The following is a 16,739-nucleotide window of genomic DNA, read 5'->3' as shown; positions in this document are numbered from 1 at the left end:
AGGTCTATCCTAAAACACAACTGGATGGATCTTGTTTTTACTTCAGTTTTACGTGCAAAAATGGTTACCAGAGTGGATGCCTCGTTTGAGTATGGATTTGAATGTCTGTAGCTGGTTAATTTTCATTTGATCTGCTTAGGAAAATAGATATTTATCTATATATAGTGTTACTCTGTAGAAGTAACACCTTCAATACATGCATGTCTCCATATTCCCTTTTATTGTCATCTGCACATCGTCCAAAAAGACAGAAAAAGAATTTAAAATTGTATCCATTGTTCTGGTAGCCAGAAACCAAGTTTTCAATTTATTAAAAAAGAAATAGCGTTCTCCAAAACATCTTTTTTTTTGGTGCAGAATGGTCATTTTATGCTTACAGGAGATGGATACTCATCATTTTTTATTTCATTGAGATTGACTGCTTTTTGAAAATTGAGCTGTGGTTCAGTCAAGATAATGTAAAATTGCAGTATGTTGATTAAGTAGTAAATTTAATATGCACTAAAATACAATAAGAATTAACACAGGGCAGCGCATGATTTTTCTCATGGTTGCTCCAGGCAGTTATGCATAAATAAGAAATTTATGCAAATACAACACTTTTCAGCTGTAATTTGTAGATTGTTGTGGTTGGAGCCCTTCTTGGTCAAACAGTGTTAGCTGTCATTGTTTCTAGATGCTAAATTTACCAAGTTCCTTACTTCAGAGACAACAGTCAGTGAAAAAATACGACTAAAATAAAATGTGCAATATATTACATCAAATGAAATGGATTTAACTTATCAAAAATTAAAAGATATAGAAATAAAAAGAATAAAATCTATGGGGTTATCTATGTACAAGTAGAGAAAATGTGATAATTAACAAGAGGGAAAAAAAAAAGAATAAAGAGTGTTATTTCTAATACTAGTTTTACAGCTTTTGAGAAAGAGGGATAAAACATACAAATGCAGGTAACGTGTCTTTTCCCTCTCTATTTCTCCCCATTCTAGGAATGACTTGAGATAAGTGGGAGGGGAATGAGGATATGCAAAGGGATAGGGAAAGAACTCCAGGACAGAAAGAAGTAGAGGATACAGGTGAAGAGCCAACACTCTGCATCATCCCTGCCAGCATGGGTGGTGTGACACACGGCAGCCTGATGAGCCCCAAGACTGTGCACTGAGTACGGGGGTCCTGATCTTCAAGGTGAAGTTGTTTCGTTTGTGCATAGTGCCTACTGAAGAAGAGTTCAGACCACTGAAATTAACACAGGAGTTACAGCCTTATACCTCCCTACAGAAGACTCATAGTGTCCAAATAATGTTGTTTATAACTGCTGGAAGGATTTGCCTTTTTTCCTGCTGGGGTAACAGGAAAAAGAATTGTACATTTAGTAGCTGCAAGCCTGCTGGCATAAGGGTGTAGGATGTTTCTCTGGCAAGTCTGTGCTGTTGTGTGAGGATAGGCCCTGTGGTGATGCCAGAAACAATGCATTCCTCCATGATCCTCCTGGGTGCAATGTCATGGGAATAGCATCATGGGAATGGTGTCCCTTGTTATCAATACAGGCTGTTCTTGTAACCCTTGTTCTGCTGCTTCTCTCAGGCTTTCTCACACGTGCACATTTCCATCCCTACAGCATTCCTACCAATCTTCGTATTTGTGTTAAGAATCTCTGCGCAAAGACTGGCCTGGCTAGATTGCTATGGATGTAATTTGGGAGAAGAACTCGTGTCCTAAAAGAGATATTCCCCATCCCTGGTGGGTATTGTGTATGTGGAGGCTTCTATATGCCCAAATTAGCCTTGATCAGTGGCTAGAACTGGAATAATCATGAACTTTTTCCTCTGAATCAGTACCCCAAAACTAGAAATCAGGAGAGTCATGCAGTATCTCTAGTGCTGTGTAGTAATTGATGGAGTTATACTGAACAAGATGATTTCTAGCTGCAAATAAGGGTTAGGTATGAGACAAATATTCTGAACCTCTTCCAGCAGTCTAGAAGTTGCAGAAAGTTTTAATTCCTCAAATAAACGAGGGACTCTGGGGAGTATACTGTTTCCTCCATAAACCTTAGGAACACATCTTTGCTTCCTTATGGTGAATACCTTCACAAACAAGCCAGACCTCTTTGAAAGCCATTGAAATTCCACCACCATTAAATCTGGAGGGGTAAATAGCACAGCACAGGTTATAAATGTCCATGCTCAGTGAAGGCGGAGGTCACTCCTGACAGGAGAAAGAGATTTTGCTCCATGAAGCTTGCATAAAAGCTGATAAACCAGTAAGTGGGCACTTTGACTTGGAAGCTCTTCAAACTCCTTCAAGTACTAGGATTTCTTTAAGCAGATGTTCTCCTTTCTGGCATTCTGTTCTCAGAAGTTTATTGCCAGATCTTATTCAAGCCATGAAAAATTTCTGTGAAGCTATATATAAATATGTTACTGTAAACAAACAAACAAACAAAAAAACATTATAGAGGCTCATACAGAAAAAAATCAGAATATATTGTATATATACAATATATTGATATAAATATATAAATATTTTGACAGAGACTTTACTTTTAGAAGACTACACTCCCATACATAACAATTTCCTATCTTAGAAGATTCATATAGATAGCCCCTTAGCTATAGACAAATAGATATCATATAGATATCCATTATCAGATATCCATCATACAGATAGCCATCATATAGATAGCCATTATCTACATAAAAATTAATGCAATTTGTTCTCACTAATCCAGTTGTAGGTTTTGCAGCATTTCCTCCATTTTGTTTCACAGGGACTCACGCATCATCACTGTTAAATATTTTTCTCTAGAACCAAATTTTTTACAGTATTTCAGAAGAACTACTCTTTATTTGATGTGTTGATAGCAACAGTTGAATGCTAATAACTGGAACAACTGGAAGCTGAACCTGTGTTGCAATCTCTGCAAAACTGAAGAAGCACCTGTTCTAAAGCAAACTCAAAATTACTGTCTTCAAAGCCTTTTACACAGCCATTTGTTGCTGTGGGTAAGGAAGCAATGTCCAATGCAATGAATGTTTCTCTTCTCAAGTGATTGATTACTCATCAGATACTATACTGACCAAGCTTTGAGCAAACTCTTGCAAATTCAGGCTTTTTGATGCCTCCTATAACAAAATAAAAAAGAAGTCAGTAATTTGCAATACAAGCTTTACTCTGTGGTTTCAGATTGATTTCCCTCTGTTCTCTTCTGCAGAAATGCAGTAATGTATTTCTGCTGAAAAAATTCCAAGATTCCCAATGTTACAACAAAGGAAGAATCCTTTCTTTCCCCCCCAACCCCCCTTTTTTTTTTTCTGACCTAAACTTACAAGTATTAAATAGGGTTGGCCATATTTAAGTCTGTCTATCATGTAAGACTGAAATATTGGTATATTTTGCTCTCAGATCTGCTAGGAAAAGACAGGGATTTCTCAGTCAAATGAATGCCATTTTGAAAGTATGATTACAAGCAAATTCTAAGAAATGAGCTTTCCAGGAGCTCAGCCAATCTTATAGTTCTTCCTCGAGTAGTCAGAAAAGGGAAGTTTACTTTCTTGCCTCACAAATTTATTTGCCGAAGAACTGGCGCTGTACATGAACTCTGGCAGCACTGTCTTGTCTACTCTCATCCTGTGAGCTTAAACGTGTCTGTGGACTAAAAACTGACTTATGAATAGAAAGCTCCCTTTAGCTTGCCCCTGCCTAGCAGAACTATACAAGAGGATGTACCAGTCCTTTATGGCAACAACTTTGTCATGTCCATGTCTCTTGTGATTTAAGGATATAACAGGATCATTTAAGAGAGGTGCCATTTTTGGAAGCTTGAATATCAGGCTGGGAAAAAAAGGCAGTAACTAAAACCTTCTTCAATGCTGAAGATTGCGGAGAACAGAACGTGTGTTTGTAAAGTTGAAGATGTTCTCTCCAGCCAAATGCCTAAACTCATTATGAAATCAATGAGGCACGTAAGAGTGTGCAACAGTGTGGCTGAATGAAGGAGTCTGAGAAATAAGATACCATTGATATTGTGCATAGTTTGAGGGACAATCAGAAAATAGAAATGGAAACAGATTATTTTTTTTTATGAAGCTTTTAATTAAATTGTTAAATAGAAAGAGGTAATAAATTAATTGTGCAGACAAAAGGGATAATACACTAGGATGTATAGAATTCATACATTTATATGGCTTGGGGAAAAAACTTTCCCAAGAAGATGAAGAATTTGATTCTTAATAGAATTAAATTGCATACTGATCCAAGCCAAGATAGGAGCAGAGTTGGAAATCCATAATTTCAATATTCACAGAATAGATTCTTCTCCATTAAATCAGTTGTGGATGCTAAATCTTCTTTGGATCCTTGCTGTAAGTGAAATGAAAGAACATTTAGCTTTCAGAGCACTCTGAACAAACAGTAGAATCTCTGAATTATGTAAAAGTTAAATCACATTTTATCCAAAAACCAGATCACTTTGTAGCTGATGATACCCTGCACATAGCAGGGGGGTTGAAACTAGGTGATGATTATGGTCCTTTTCAACCCAGGCCATTCTGTGATTCTATTCTACTCTATGATATATAAAAGCGGTGTGGAGATCTTTCTTGTTTTTCTTCCTTCCTATAGCTAGAATTGACAGAAATAGATACTACAGAGGCAGTATTGCTGTTCAGGTTTGGATATACACCTAAATTACTGCATTTCTCTGCATGGATGTTCTTAGCCCACGACAAATGCAAGGTCATGAGCTTGCTGAGCTTTCCTTCAACTAATGAAGCCAAGCTGCATTACTGAATGTATAGTTTGCTGTTGGCTATAGAAATGTGCAGAGACATTTCCTTATTCCAGCTGACACATACTAATGTGACAGCCTGTGGCAACTGAATTGTGTAGTTGTGGCTCTAGTTATTAATTAAATGGGACTGAAAAGAATGTGTTTCAGGTGGATCCTGGCCATGGAAATACTTCTTCTCTCCTTGCTTCAGGGCTGAGTGACTTGGTTCACCATGAATCTTTCTTGCTCTTAGAACTGTTTGATTAAAAACTGCACCTTTTTCAGAAGAGCAGTGTAATTAAATTCTACATTATGATTTATTCTCATTCTACTGTGCTAGTAACCCTATAAGTAATTTTAAAGTGATCATAACCCTAATGTTGCATACTTTGGAATAGTGTGTATCTGAAAGACAAGGCAAATTGTGAAATCTGGAAATCACTTGGCTGATAATTTGCTCTAAGCATTGCCCATCTTCCTGAATGAATAAATGGTATCAGTGTAGTACTGATCCAGAAGCAAGGCAGAAAATAATGGTTCCTGTAGACATCATTTCTTCACTGTTTTCCCAAAAGACTAGCAAAGAGAAAGATAGAACCCCTATTGATTTAACAGTGTTTTTTTTGTTTGTTTGCTTTTTTTTTTGTTTTTTTTTCTCTGTCATTTTCCATGTTCTCAGACTTACCAGAAGTAAAGGTGGCTTGGAAACCAGAAGCTGTATCAGCACCATCTGTGACAAACTCTATGAGCATAAGATTGCTAGAAGAAACTATGTCAGCGGGTATCTGTGATCCACAGGTTTTGTCCATTAGAACTGCAGAATACTTGCTGGATCCATCGTAAACTTTAACATAATCACCCTGACAGCCTCTGGTTGCCCTCAGCTGGAAGGCACGAAAGTGCAGAGAAATCTGGAAGGCAATCAAAAACAAGCCTGTCATACACACATACGTGACTTCTTTGTTTGAATGTCCTCTAAATGAGACAGAATCCAAGCTGCGTCCAAAACCAAACTGAAACTGATTGCCCCTACTTGCCTCTCATCCCCTGAAGATGCAGGATTCAGATCTAATGAGCCTGTGACTGAATGCTCCCATGCTCAGACTGCTTTGTCTTGATTTTGCAAACCTGAAGCCCAATGCATGGAGGTTTTCCAAAATCACAACTCTGCAGTTGTTTTTCCCATACCTGGCTTAAGGACATGAAAAGTAGAGACTAGTTTGAAATCTCTCTTATGGAAAAAAAATGTTATATGGAAACTGGAATGCAGAAAAAAAAAGCAAAATGCCTTACAAAGAAAGATGCAAGTTCAGTCATATACCAAGACCGTTATTAACTTATGATTACCTTTCTGGATCGGGTTCGGATAAGCCAGACACAGTTGGTGTTATCTGAATAGTTTCTTGGGTAGTTGGCAGATTTCAGTGACCCAAACGCTGCATCAATAATAGTGCTGCAGCGACCTGAGGGAGAAGCATTTATCTCAGTACCACGCTTGCAGAAACTCCCACCCATTTAAAATTACAGTATCTTCAAAATGTAAAAGTCATGATTTTCTGATATGGCAGCACTCATTTCAAGGTATCAGTACATCTTGATTAAAATGAAAAATCATGTCCAAATTTTCATATAATACATAAGCATCTCTATCAAAACGACTTGTGCTTTCCTCTGTGCAAGGAATAATATTCATTCGTGTTCACATTTCTCTGATTGTATAGGAGAATTTCTTCAAGCAGAAGTTAAAATTAAGGAGTGGAAAATACATAGACGTCTAGAATGACAGCTTAAATATTTGAAAACTATTAGGTTAAAAGATGCACAAGATATGAAACTGTTTCAGTTCAGAGGAGCTATGGCTCTTTAAGTTTGACTCGGGTCTTAAATACAAACTGCAACAAAGGAAAGTGATGTCTGACTTTTTGAGGGGTTCATAGCTGTCCGTTGAACCCTCACAAACCCAAGGACTCCATGAAGTTTACAGAGTGATATGCAGTTAAGTCCTTGCTGCAGCGTTGCAACAGTGAATGTATTTGATTTATTTTTGAGGTAGAAAATAGTACCTCACTAATCACAGTATTTCTCCAGCTTGACCTTTGCGTTCTCTCCCATAGTGACCGTATGGGTACCATGAATTTAGAGAGTAATCTCTTAGTATTTGATGATAAACTGCTGCCACTGCATACTGCTCATACACCTCCACCAAGGAGCTGAGTACCCTCAGGTGAAAGGACAGCTTTGAGGAACTTACTGCAATTGTAAAGCCTGTTGATTTTGGCCACATCCAAGTTGCTCAGCCCCAGCCTCTGTCCAATCTGTACTGATCCATCAGGAACCGGTACAATTGTTGCTTTTCCAGTGGTATTGGTGAATGTGTGTCTGGGAAAAATAAAAAATAAGATAAAAATAAATAATAATAATAATAATAATAATAATAATAAATTGTTCTTCAAGTAAAACAGCATTTTTCAGGATTTAATAGCGCAATCTACATCCTATAGAGGGAAAATAGCAGTTGTATGAATCAGAGGAAAAAGACAGTTCTTCCATACACACCTATCTGTGACTGATGGCTAGCAGGCAGTCTTCTTAGTTATCTAACTCTTTTTTTTTTTTTTTTTTTTTTTTTTTTCCCAAATGGCAAAGGGAGCTTCTGATGCTTCTATCTTGGTTGTTGCTGTGGTTCTAACTGCTATCTAATTAGGTTTGATTAAGATGCCCATCAGTAAGCTGATGCCTTTCTTTACCCCCAAGTTCAGCTGTGAATGATTCCATAAAGAAAATTAAAGGATAATCATTTAACCTTGAGGAATGGACGAACTGAATTGACTCACAATGTTCTACTAGTTGGAAGAGTGCTATGAGAGTTCTAATGCAAGATTTGAGTTCCAACAAAAGCAACATCATATTGCTACTTACGGGCCATAGTGCATTACTGAAGAATAGTCATAAGGAAGGCCTAGATTGTTGGAGTTTTCAAATTTCTTGAAGTCTGGTCTGTCAGCTGTAATATAAGGTACTGTATTAGTGTATGTTTCTTATCCACTCACTTTAGGGAACAAGGAAGAGCTGGGAACAGGATGATATATCTGCCCCTACATAGAGGAAGTCAGAAGCACTTACCTGGGCTGATGTACTCCCACATGATCCTTACATATCTGTCCCTGTCACTTCGAGAATGTTCATGCAAAAATCCCAGAGCGTGGTCCAGTTCGTGCTGAATAATTCCTTTCCACATGCAGCCTCCTTTCATCACAGATACCGTCTGCCCACCTCCTACTTTTCCATAGTTGGACCAGCATCTGAGATTGAACACCAGCAGAAGACTTACAGGATTTTTATTATCAGACAGGCAAAGGGACAGTACGGAGAACTTTGCTTCACGTGAGCCTTGCCTCATATGATGTGGGAGTGGAAGGATTGCATTCTGTCCCCTGGGATAGTGTCTACAAAAAGGCAAAACTGGCCATGATGTAGAAAATGTCAACTATTTATAGTCATCATTAAGGTCTCCTGGAAGACTTTCATTAGCAAAGAGGCTCCTGCATGCTAGCTTTCTGTACATAGTGATTTTAACTCCTAGATAAAAACATTTTTATCCAAATGATTGAATCCTGTATTAGAACTGGAGTTAAGAATAGCACTTTAAAGCTGGCATATGTTGAACAGTTCTCTCACAGGATCAAATTCTGACCCTAACAATCAACTGTGATTCAGAGAACTCCTTATTTTGTAAGTTACAATTGATCTTGTCTGTGCAAGTGAGGACTATTGTTATAACCTGTTACATACTGTTCTCAAAAGGATGTTTTCTGTGTGGTGTAACATGTATATGCAACATAAGATACACTCTCTACCTCAAGGCTTTTTTTTTTTTTTATCATCAGTCGCTTCTGAGTCACTGCTGTAACAGTTGTGTCTTTGAACTTGCAGGATACCTTGCACTGTTAAAAAACAAAGATTCTTGTCTAAATCCACACCTTTTTCCTCTTCAAGGTCACACAAGATGTGAACAGTGAGGAATCAAAAAGCTTTGTAGGAATAACTTGCTCATTTATCTTTCAACTCACCCATCAGCAGATCTAATGATGAGGTAGTCACGTTCTGTCTTGCGCTTCACAAAATTAATACAAGTCAGTGTTTCAAATTCTGCCATGGCTTCATGAATCCCTTTCACATGGTTCTCCTCTGGAGAAGAAAAGGTTAATTTGGGGGGGGAGGGGCGGTCACTCAACAATAACAAGTGCCATTAAAATATGGATGCACAAAACCAGGGTAGATGAGGGACATAAGCTGGACAAGGCTCTTTCTTGCTTCTTGCTCAGCAATTTATTTCATTTCAGTTAACCTGGCATGAGATCCTCCTTTTGCAGATTAGCGTCCAAAAGGATTCAAGTGGGAACATTTTATTCTTAACTTCTTGGTTTAAATTGTAACAGCAATTATTGCTACAACTTCTGACTGTTCATTTAGAGGCAGATGTAGGAAGATATTTTGCTAATAAAAACTAGGCTATTCAAACCACATTGCAAATATCATGAATCTTATAAAGGCAGGTGTTCTGAAGATACAATTAGAGAATGTGATTAATGTTATCTCTAAGAGATCGCACTCAAAACATGAGTACATGATGCCAACTGCTCAAGGAAATTTGATCTGTTGATTTTTTGTAATTTACAATTGATCTGTACTTGCATAGCAGAAATGAATCCTTAGAATAGATTTCATCGACTGTGTGGCCACTGGAAGTAGGTTTCTATCTAAAGCTTATTGGACAAAATCCATTAAAAAATAATAATAATTAAAAAAAAAAAAAAAGAGAGAGAGAGAGAGAAGAAAGAATGCAATGAAATTTATACCCACCATAAGTAGGATCCAAGACATAGGGAATACGAACAATCCCATCCCTGGACTGAGGCCAATAGCAATTGCGACAGTTGATGGCACTGCGGCTCCTTCGAGGGACTATGTCACCTTCTTGCAAGTACTGAGAGCTGTCTGTGGTGAAAAAGAAGGGATGGAAATACCTGAGCCACAGATTGCTGGGAGCTGTCTAGGGCATATTTGAAAAAGTATCATTCTACTTGTGCTCCTTCATATTTTTCCTTCATATCTGCTCCTGTTCAGCATGGGAAGTGAGAGGACTATTTAGCTAGGTGGACATTACCTACTTCCCTACACAGTTCTTAGCTAAGAGGCCTGATGGGAAGGGACAAATTGAAAGGAGTAATATTTGTAGAAAACTGTAGGAAAGTCTGTTACTACAGGCAGAAGGCAGAAATAAAGTTTCAAGAATGACATTATCCCCCCCCCCCAAAAGTGTGAAAAAGCAAAGCTGATAGGAAGTGGTGAATAAGAAGAAAGAAGGTGCAGAATATCTAGGGCAGGAAGCTTGAAATTGACAAATTGACTATTGCTTATGTAGGAGTCTGTAAGGCAAAGTGATATGATAACTGAATGCAAGTAATGCTCGCACTCAGGCAGTTAAATAACAAAGCATCCAATTATCCAGTTTCTCATTTTGTGTCCATAGAAAGACCAAGATGTTGAGGACTAAAGCTGAAGAAGCTGCTTGTGTAGCTCAGCTGCCTTCACACCTGATATCATCTTCAATATTGAGAAGACATTTGAAGTACCGTAGGCCTTCAGCAGAACCCAGACAAGGTGTTCCCTGTGGCCAGTCTCTGAGGGTTTCTTACATATGTATAAGACAGAAAAAATGTTTGCGCTTACTGTGCTAAGACATCGTACCTTCCCTGTTGCCTCCCCCAAATCAGCAGAAAGGCCATGTATAAGCAGAACTGTGATGGCATTACCTTTGTTAACTTCCAAAATTCTGTTAAAAATAACTTCATCTTCAGAGTCTATCTCTGTTGGCGATGGAGAGTCTGTGTAGAAAATATAAAGTATCACTCTCTAATTCTCAAGGAAAAGCTGAATCCTCATTTTTAACCTGATGAGTTTCCAGGAACTCCTCTTGTTCTGGTCCTGATTACAGTGATGTATTGAAACTCACTGAGCCTATTTATGTGTTGGCACGGTGTTCAGTCATGTACATCTTTGCTCAGTGATACAACCTTGTGAACCTCCCAACAGCTGTGGCTATCTCGGCATTCATCTAATACCAAGAACAATTTCCTTTCAATCAGTCCTTCTCTCTACCTTTGTTACTTAGTCACTGTATTTTAAATACTTGTTTTTTGGCTCTTCTTAAGCCTGTTTTATCCTGTATAGGAGGCCAGCTGGCAATTCTTGTCTACACATCTTCTTCCTGGCATTCAATAAGCACAGCCATCCTGCATGCATGCTCCACAAACAACCCACTAACACATCACAATAAATATGGATGGAGAGTAGTCCTGCTCCTTACTGTTGGGTATACTTCTCTTGAAAAACTCTTGAAGTCATTGAAATCAGAACTGAATTCCTATTTCATGAATGAGTCTGTTGTCCCCACATACGCTCAACATCAGGGACTTATGGGCTCTGTAGTGAATAAAATCAGCTGAGTCTGAGTGCCTTTCTTTGAGCCTTGACATCAAGAAACAGCACAGGCAGATGCTGTTACTTTCAGAAGTTATTTAAGTTATTATCTACACAGAGACATTTTTAGAAAAACTAATAGATTTTCAGCTGAGCCAAAAAACTGGCTACAATCAAAGGACTCTGCTTTGCATTAAATACTCTGGTGAGTGCATTCATTTAAAATTTCTTCCCCGAGATTAACTTGTGTTAAGCATGTGCTATTTTCTATAGTAATTAGGTAGTTAACAACTGGTATACTCTAGCAAGTACTTATGTACATAGAGATGTAATAATACGTACCGTATATATCCTCTTCTGTAGTAACCTACAAGGACAATACATTAGTTTTGTCTCACAGCTGATACTATTACATAAATTAGAAAAAGAAAAAAAAAAAGCAAGGGAACAGAAGGGTAACTATTTTAAGCACCTCTGCAGTTTTGAGTTATTTACTGTATCATGGGTAAGCTAAGTACTACCATGTTGTGGTAGATATTTTTCTTTGCTGTCTTTTGGTATAGATATCATGAGGAAAACTGGAGACTCATGAAATACATTTTAAAGCATGTAGCATGTTTCAGAGCTTCTAGCTTCATTCATCTCCCAGCTAGTAAGAGTGCAAAATTGATGACTTCTCTGATGAAATCCCCATGACATCGTCCCACGTTTGTGGTGATTGGACATAGCATCTACTGCTTGTAGGGGACTGTACGCTGAAGCCTAACTTGGGGAGGTAACGTTAGTAGCAAAACAAATTGCCATGCTTCCATTGCCTGGCAGAAATTAAAAGCAGATTTGAGTTTTCTCTATGACTCCAGAGAGGCAAAGTTTTCCTGGGATTGTGTCTGTATTTGGGTATTGTGAAGCAATGAATGGGATAGGGAAGGAAACCGAGCACTCTGATACTTTTTCTCTGAGAAGACTTTCCTGCTCAGATGGCGATATGGATGGAGTAGATGAGTCTTGAAATCAATACTGGACACCAAAGTGAACAAAGGAACTGATCTAGCTGTCCTTACCTGAGTAGATTCTGTTGCTGCTAAAAGAAAGGAAGAAAAAGACAAGGGACAAATTAGATTCTGAATGCAACTTCAATGGTATAGGCTCCTCAGACAATAGAATGCCTTTGGCAGGTGCCACTGCTTGAAGGGCTTGAAGTTAGTTGCACTAACTGATAAATATATGCACAGAAATGAAATTGAGATTTAGACAAACAGCTGTGAAAATTCCTAGCAGTACAGAATCGTGATTATTTATCATCTAAGAAATCCGCAAAGCATTTTGTCAGCTTCAGAGTGAAAAATGACAGAGGAAATTTGGAACAAATATGCTTTGTCCCCAGATTTCACTGGAAAACACGTGGAATAACAGCCCAGCAGTCTTCTCTGGTTTCAGAGAGCCAAAGGATAAAATTACGAAATTGTATGAAGGCTATCATTTAGTGCTAGGCAAATAATCCTGACTTCAGGATGCATCTGGCAGCACCTTGGAACTATCCTTATTTCTAAGATATTTTTCTAGTGTGGCATCTTTTGAATTCTGCTAAAAATTGGTTTCTAGATACCAACATGGAAAGGAAAATCTGATATATAGATTTCTGAGCAGAAACTTCTTTGTTACAGCATCGTAAAAGTACAGAAATGGAAAGATTCTCTAAAGGTCATCCAGTTTGTCTAGTTTCCCTAAGGCAGAAGTGGTTTTATCTATGTTACTCTTGACCATTGTTTGCTTGACCTGTTCTTAAGTATGATGGATATGCCACAAATCTTTCTAGTACCTCTTCCATGTTGCTAATAATTGTAGTCTTCTTTGTCTAAATTTAAAACCATTATTTTTATCTCCCCTCCCAACACTACAGTTATGCAAACAATTTGCATATTTCTAAGCCCATCCATGTTGCTTGACTTTTTGACCATGTGTTTTCAACAGAAGGTACAGCCATCACATCTTGCAGCACCTTTCCCTTGTCACAGCTCCCATTGATCTAGGTGGTCATTGTACAAATGTACTAAGGGGGTTTCTACTATTCAGAATAGATGTAGAACCAGTAGAATTGCTTCACTTCAGCCAGAAAATCTTCAATCTGCCTTTCTAGACTGTTACTTCAGAGGCATGCTAAAGAAACTCCACTGATTACTTCTGTTTCCTATATTGCTGTTCAATCAATTCCCATCAAAGAGGTCAATGGTGTCTAAAAAATTCTTCAGGAAAGCACGTTTTGAGTTGAGCTGACCAGTTTCGGAATTGCGCACAAGAGGCATTAGTTGACTAGTCGAAGTCAGTGGAAATTATGCTTCAGATTCCTAGGCTTATAAATTTCAGAACACCTTTCTAAAGCTCAAGTAAAACAACATAGAAGGCCTCTACCATGTGTCTGATCAAATCAATATCTGATATGACACAGATTTTGAAATGATAGAATTCAAGTTTACCCTGCAGTGTAAATACTGAAAGATGTCTCAAAAGGCAGAAAACATAGTAACAACGGTCAGTTAGAATTTGGCCCAGTAACCCTGCAACTTCAAGTTCCAGTAAGCATGTCTCTCCATTGGCTCCAAATCTGCTGAACAGTAAAATTTACATCCCTTTTCTTCCATGTCATAAGTGACATCTCAAAAGAAGCACGAGCCACTTTTCATAAGCCACTTACTTCTTCTGAATATGTCAAGCAAGTCTGCCTCTCGCTACATATCACCCCTGCATCTGACAGTTTTTTGGTGCTATTAAGGTCTACCTACAGGTATATTTCCATTGACCTGCTCTGGAAATGTGCAATGATCCCATTCTATTTTGGAAATTGACAAAAGCTGTTCTGTTAAGCTTGTACTATTTGTTTTCCGTCACAGTACAATGCAAAGCTTTCTCTGACACCTGATGTCCCTTTCTTTTACTGCTGCACCAAGGCAGGCAAGGAGGCAAATGAATAGTTCAGTCTTTTCCAAAATTCAACATGAAAATTGAATTTTCAAGTGCTTAAAATCACATCTAAATTAACCTAACAAACCACATCCAGAAAGTAAGTGTAAAGCGCATCTGTTGGAAGTCATGTGCATTCAGCCCAAAAGTATATTAGGAACAAGAAAGTTGCTGCTATTATGTGCTCTACAGCTGCCACTCACCAGCAAATTGGTCTTATGTGTTCACCTGTATTTACCACGCATTGATGAAATTTAAACTTATATATCTTTTATACCCCTCTGATTCTTTTTTCATTGTTACGTGTTTTGACAAAGTGAAGTCAAAGTTTCTGTTCAATCCTCTGCAGCTGAGGAACACAGTAGGAGGCACTCAGACACACAGCTCTGAGTCTTCACTGACTCAGAACTTTCAACTCCCTCTGCTATCAGTAAAATCAATTTGTCGACAGTTTTGTCTACCACAACATGCACATCACTGATGACATGCAGATACTTTCATCACTGTGTCTTTTTTTCCTCTTTCCTGTGGCCTCTTTGCCAGCACCTTGTTTCAGCCAAGCAGCTCACAGTAGCACATTTATGTGTAACCACAAAACCAGCAGCACCACAACACAGCCTGTCATTCATTTCAGAATCTGCTACACTGCACAGAATGGCAACTGCAGGACATGTGGTTCTCTCCACAGCACAGACCTCACCTTCTTTTCTCTGTTTCTCATATACTAAGAGCAGCATAGATTTTCCTTCGTATCTTTCTTCTGCTGCACCCAATCAGATCCTTTTGTCTAGCATTACTGCGAGAACCGTTGAGATGTGACAGCCTAAACTTTTCCTACCTTGTGAAAGCTCTGCCTTAAACATATCTTAATTTCTCCTTATTTCAGCTGTTATTTGTTTGTTCATTCCATGAAGACACTGGGAAGCCATACAATCAATAATAACAACTCTCTAAAATATATACCTTAGTAAGTAGGCAAAAAGAAAACCATACTTTCATGAAATCGCTTATATAATGCAGATCAGTGGGCTGGTTATTCCTGCCAGTATAAAGACTGCAGTCACACTTCAAGCTTGTAAAAATTATATACCTGAAGTTATCACCAAAACTACATTACTTGCATCAGATAATGACCAAAATCCCAAATTGCTGTTATGTAATTTATTTGATACAAAGTCAATAATTAACACTTGTCTTTAAAATCAGTAGAAATCCTACTTACTTGCTGTGCTGTTTTCATAGTTGTCCTGAAAAAATCAATAAGTAAAAAATGTTAATTTTCGTTGGCTCATGAGGACAGCAACAATAGCATCAAAATCAGATCAGAAAAAGCAGGACAAAAGAAATAGATTAACTTCATATCTTATTATATTTCTGGTATTTTAGTAATCAGAAATTTATCAAAATGTGTTTCCACAGCTTAACTCCAGGAAAAGCAAGTCAAGTAGAGGAAAGAGCAGGGCTGCCTGGAACTTCTCTCACCTGAATAGGGAAGCCCAGTACAGAGGCAAGCAGAAATGCAATGAAGATTAGGAGCATTTTCAGATTCATTCTCCAACCCTGACAGACCTTCAATGCTTGTCCTAATCTCTATCAGTTCAGGAGTGCTGCTGCTAGATATACCAGCAGGGCCTGCCCTGACAGGGCTCAAAATATCATCCCTAGCCAATGGGGATCCAAGCAGGAAGCAAATTTCTCTTGTAGCCTCAACAACCTATTTAGCCCCAGGGCATCTCCCAGTGCTGCACTGCTGCTGTCACTGTGATCTATGGCATCCCCTGTCTCCACACTGTCATTCACACTGCTCTCTGAACCTGGATCAACCTCATGTTTTGCTACCATGATGCACCTTGTATGTTTCTTGTAGGGTATTTCCTTAAGTACTCAATTTGACTGATACCACATAAGAAGACCTTGCACCTGGAGACCTTTTCACAGTACTGTACTGGTTGGATTTCAGATGGTGGGTGACTTGTTCTGTATCTCATGCAAAGCACAGAAGGCTAGGTATTCTGCTACTTTGGAACATGTGAAAAATCACTATTCAGTGAAGCCATGTCTGCATCTTCCCTGAGCAGACATCCTGAGAAGCCCAAGCAGTGTTTTCCATTCCCCCATCTGTAGAATGATTAACAGACCACTGCTTACTGAGTTTACTTCTGCAGAACTGCATGCAAGAATCAAAAAGCAGACCTGGCAAGACATGCTTGGAGGAGGTCTCTTGTCACAGCAGCATCTTGCCATGGCCTCTTTATTGCAGCAAAGCTTGGTGAAATATTTGCTGAATGTTCTATAACTGGAGAATTATCTGCTCTCTGATACATCCTTATTTTGTGTCAGTGTGTATTTTCCATGCATGGAGAAGGAGTTACCCTTGTTGGTAAATGAACCGAGAAAGAACCAAGAAGTAGCACAGTGGGAGAGAGCTTTCCACCTGTTTTTCAGAAGATGAAACCCAGTTGAGGGTAGGAGTCACATGGAAACATCAACTGAAACGCATTGTCAGGGATTATTATTAGGTGCT

The 16,739-nt window shown here is 38.5% G+C and overlaps 1 protein-coding gene across 1 annotated transcript; it reads right to left on the bottom strand.

Moving 5' to 3' along the window:
• Positions 1–3,885: 3,885 nt before the first annotated feature.
• On the bottom strand, positions 3,886–15,791 carry ASTL (astacin like metalloendopeptidase). The gene is made up of 13 exons (XM_052694013.1): positions 15,698–15,791; positions 15,438–15,462; positions 12,319–12,338; positions 11,600–11,624; positions 10,591–10,662; positions 9,638–9,772; positions 8,845–8,962; positions 7,898–8,076; positions 7,694–7,778; positions 7,026–7,153; positions 6,122–6,237; positions 5,460–5,685; positions 3,886–4,365 (listed from the first exon to the last, which is right to left on the bottom strand). Exons 1-13 carry the CDS (start codon positions 15,764–15,766, stop codon positions 4,331–4,333), a joined length of 1,233 nt encoding a protein of 410 aa, XP_052549973.1. The 5' UTR covers positions 15,767–15,791; the 3' UTR covers positions 3,886–4,330.
• Between the last annotated feature and the right edge of the window lie 948 nt (positions 15,792–16,739).

This window comes from Tympanuchus pallidicinctus, unplaced genomic scaffold (assembly GCF_026119805.1).
Source record: "Tympanuchus pallidicinctus isolate F22 unplaced genomic scaffold, pur_lepc_1.0 scaffold3, whole genome shotgun sequence".
Lineage (NCBI taxonomy): Eukaryota > Metazoa > Chordata > Aves > Galliformes > Phasianidae > Tympanuchus > Tympanuchus pallidicinctus.
The sequence above is the reverse complement of the archived record's forward strand: the minus strand, read 5'-3'. Positions and strand labels throughout refer to the sequence as shown.

What these genes read in the sequence shown, in the direction of transcription:
- ASTL (XM_052694013.1), bottom strand. Translation starts at nt 15,766, where the DNA reads ATGAATCTGAAAATGCTCCTAATCTTCATTGCATTTCTGCTTGCCTCT. An exon ending in CAGCAACAGAATCTACTCAG is followed by an intron (nt 11,625 to 12,318) that starts GTAAGGACAGCT and finishes TTGTCCTTGTAG; the next exon opens with GTTACTACAGAAGAGGATAT. An exon ending in TCAGTAATGCACTATGGCCC is followed by an intron (nt 7,154 to 7,693) that starts GTAAGTAGCAAT and finishes TATTTTTCCCAG; the next exon opens with ACACACATTCACCAATACCA.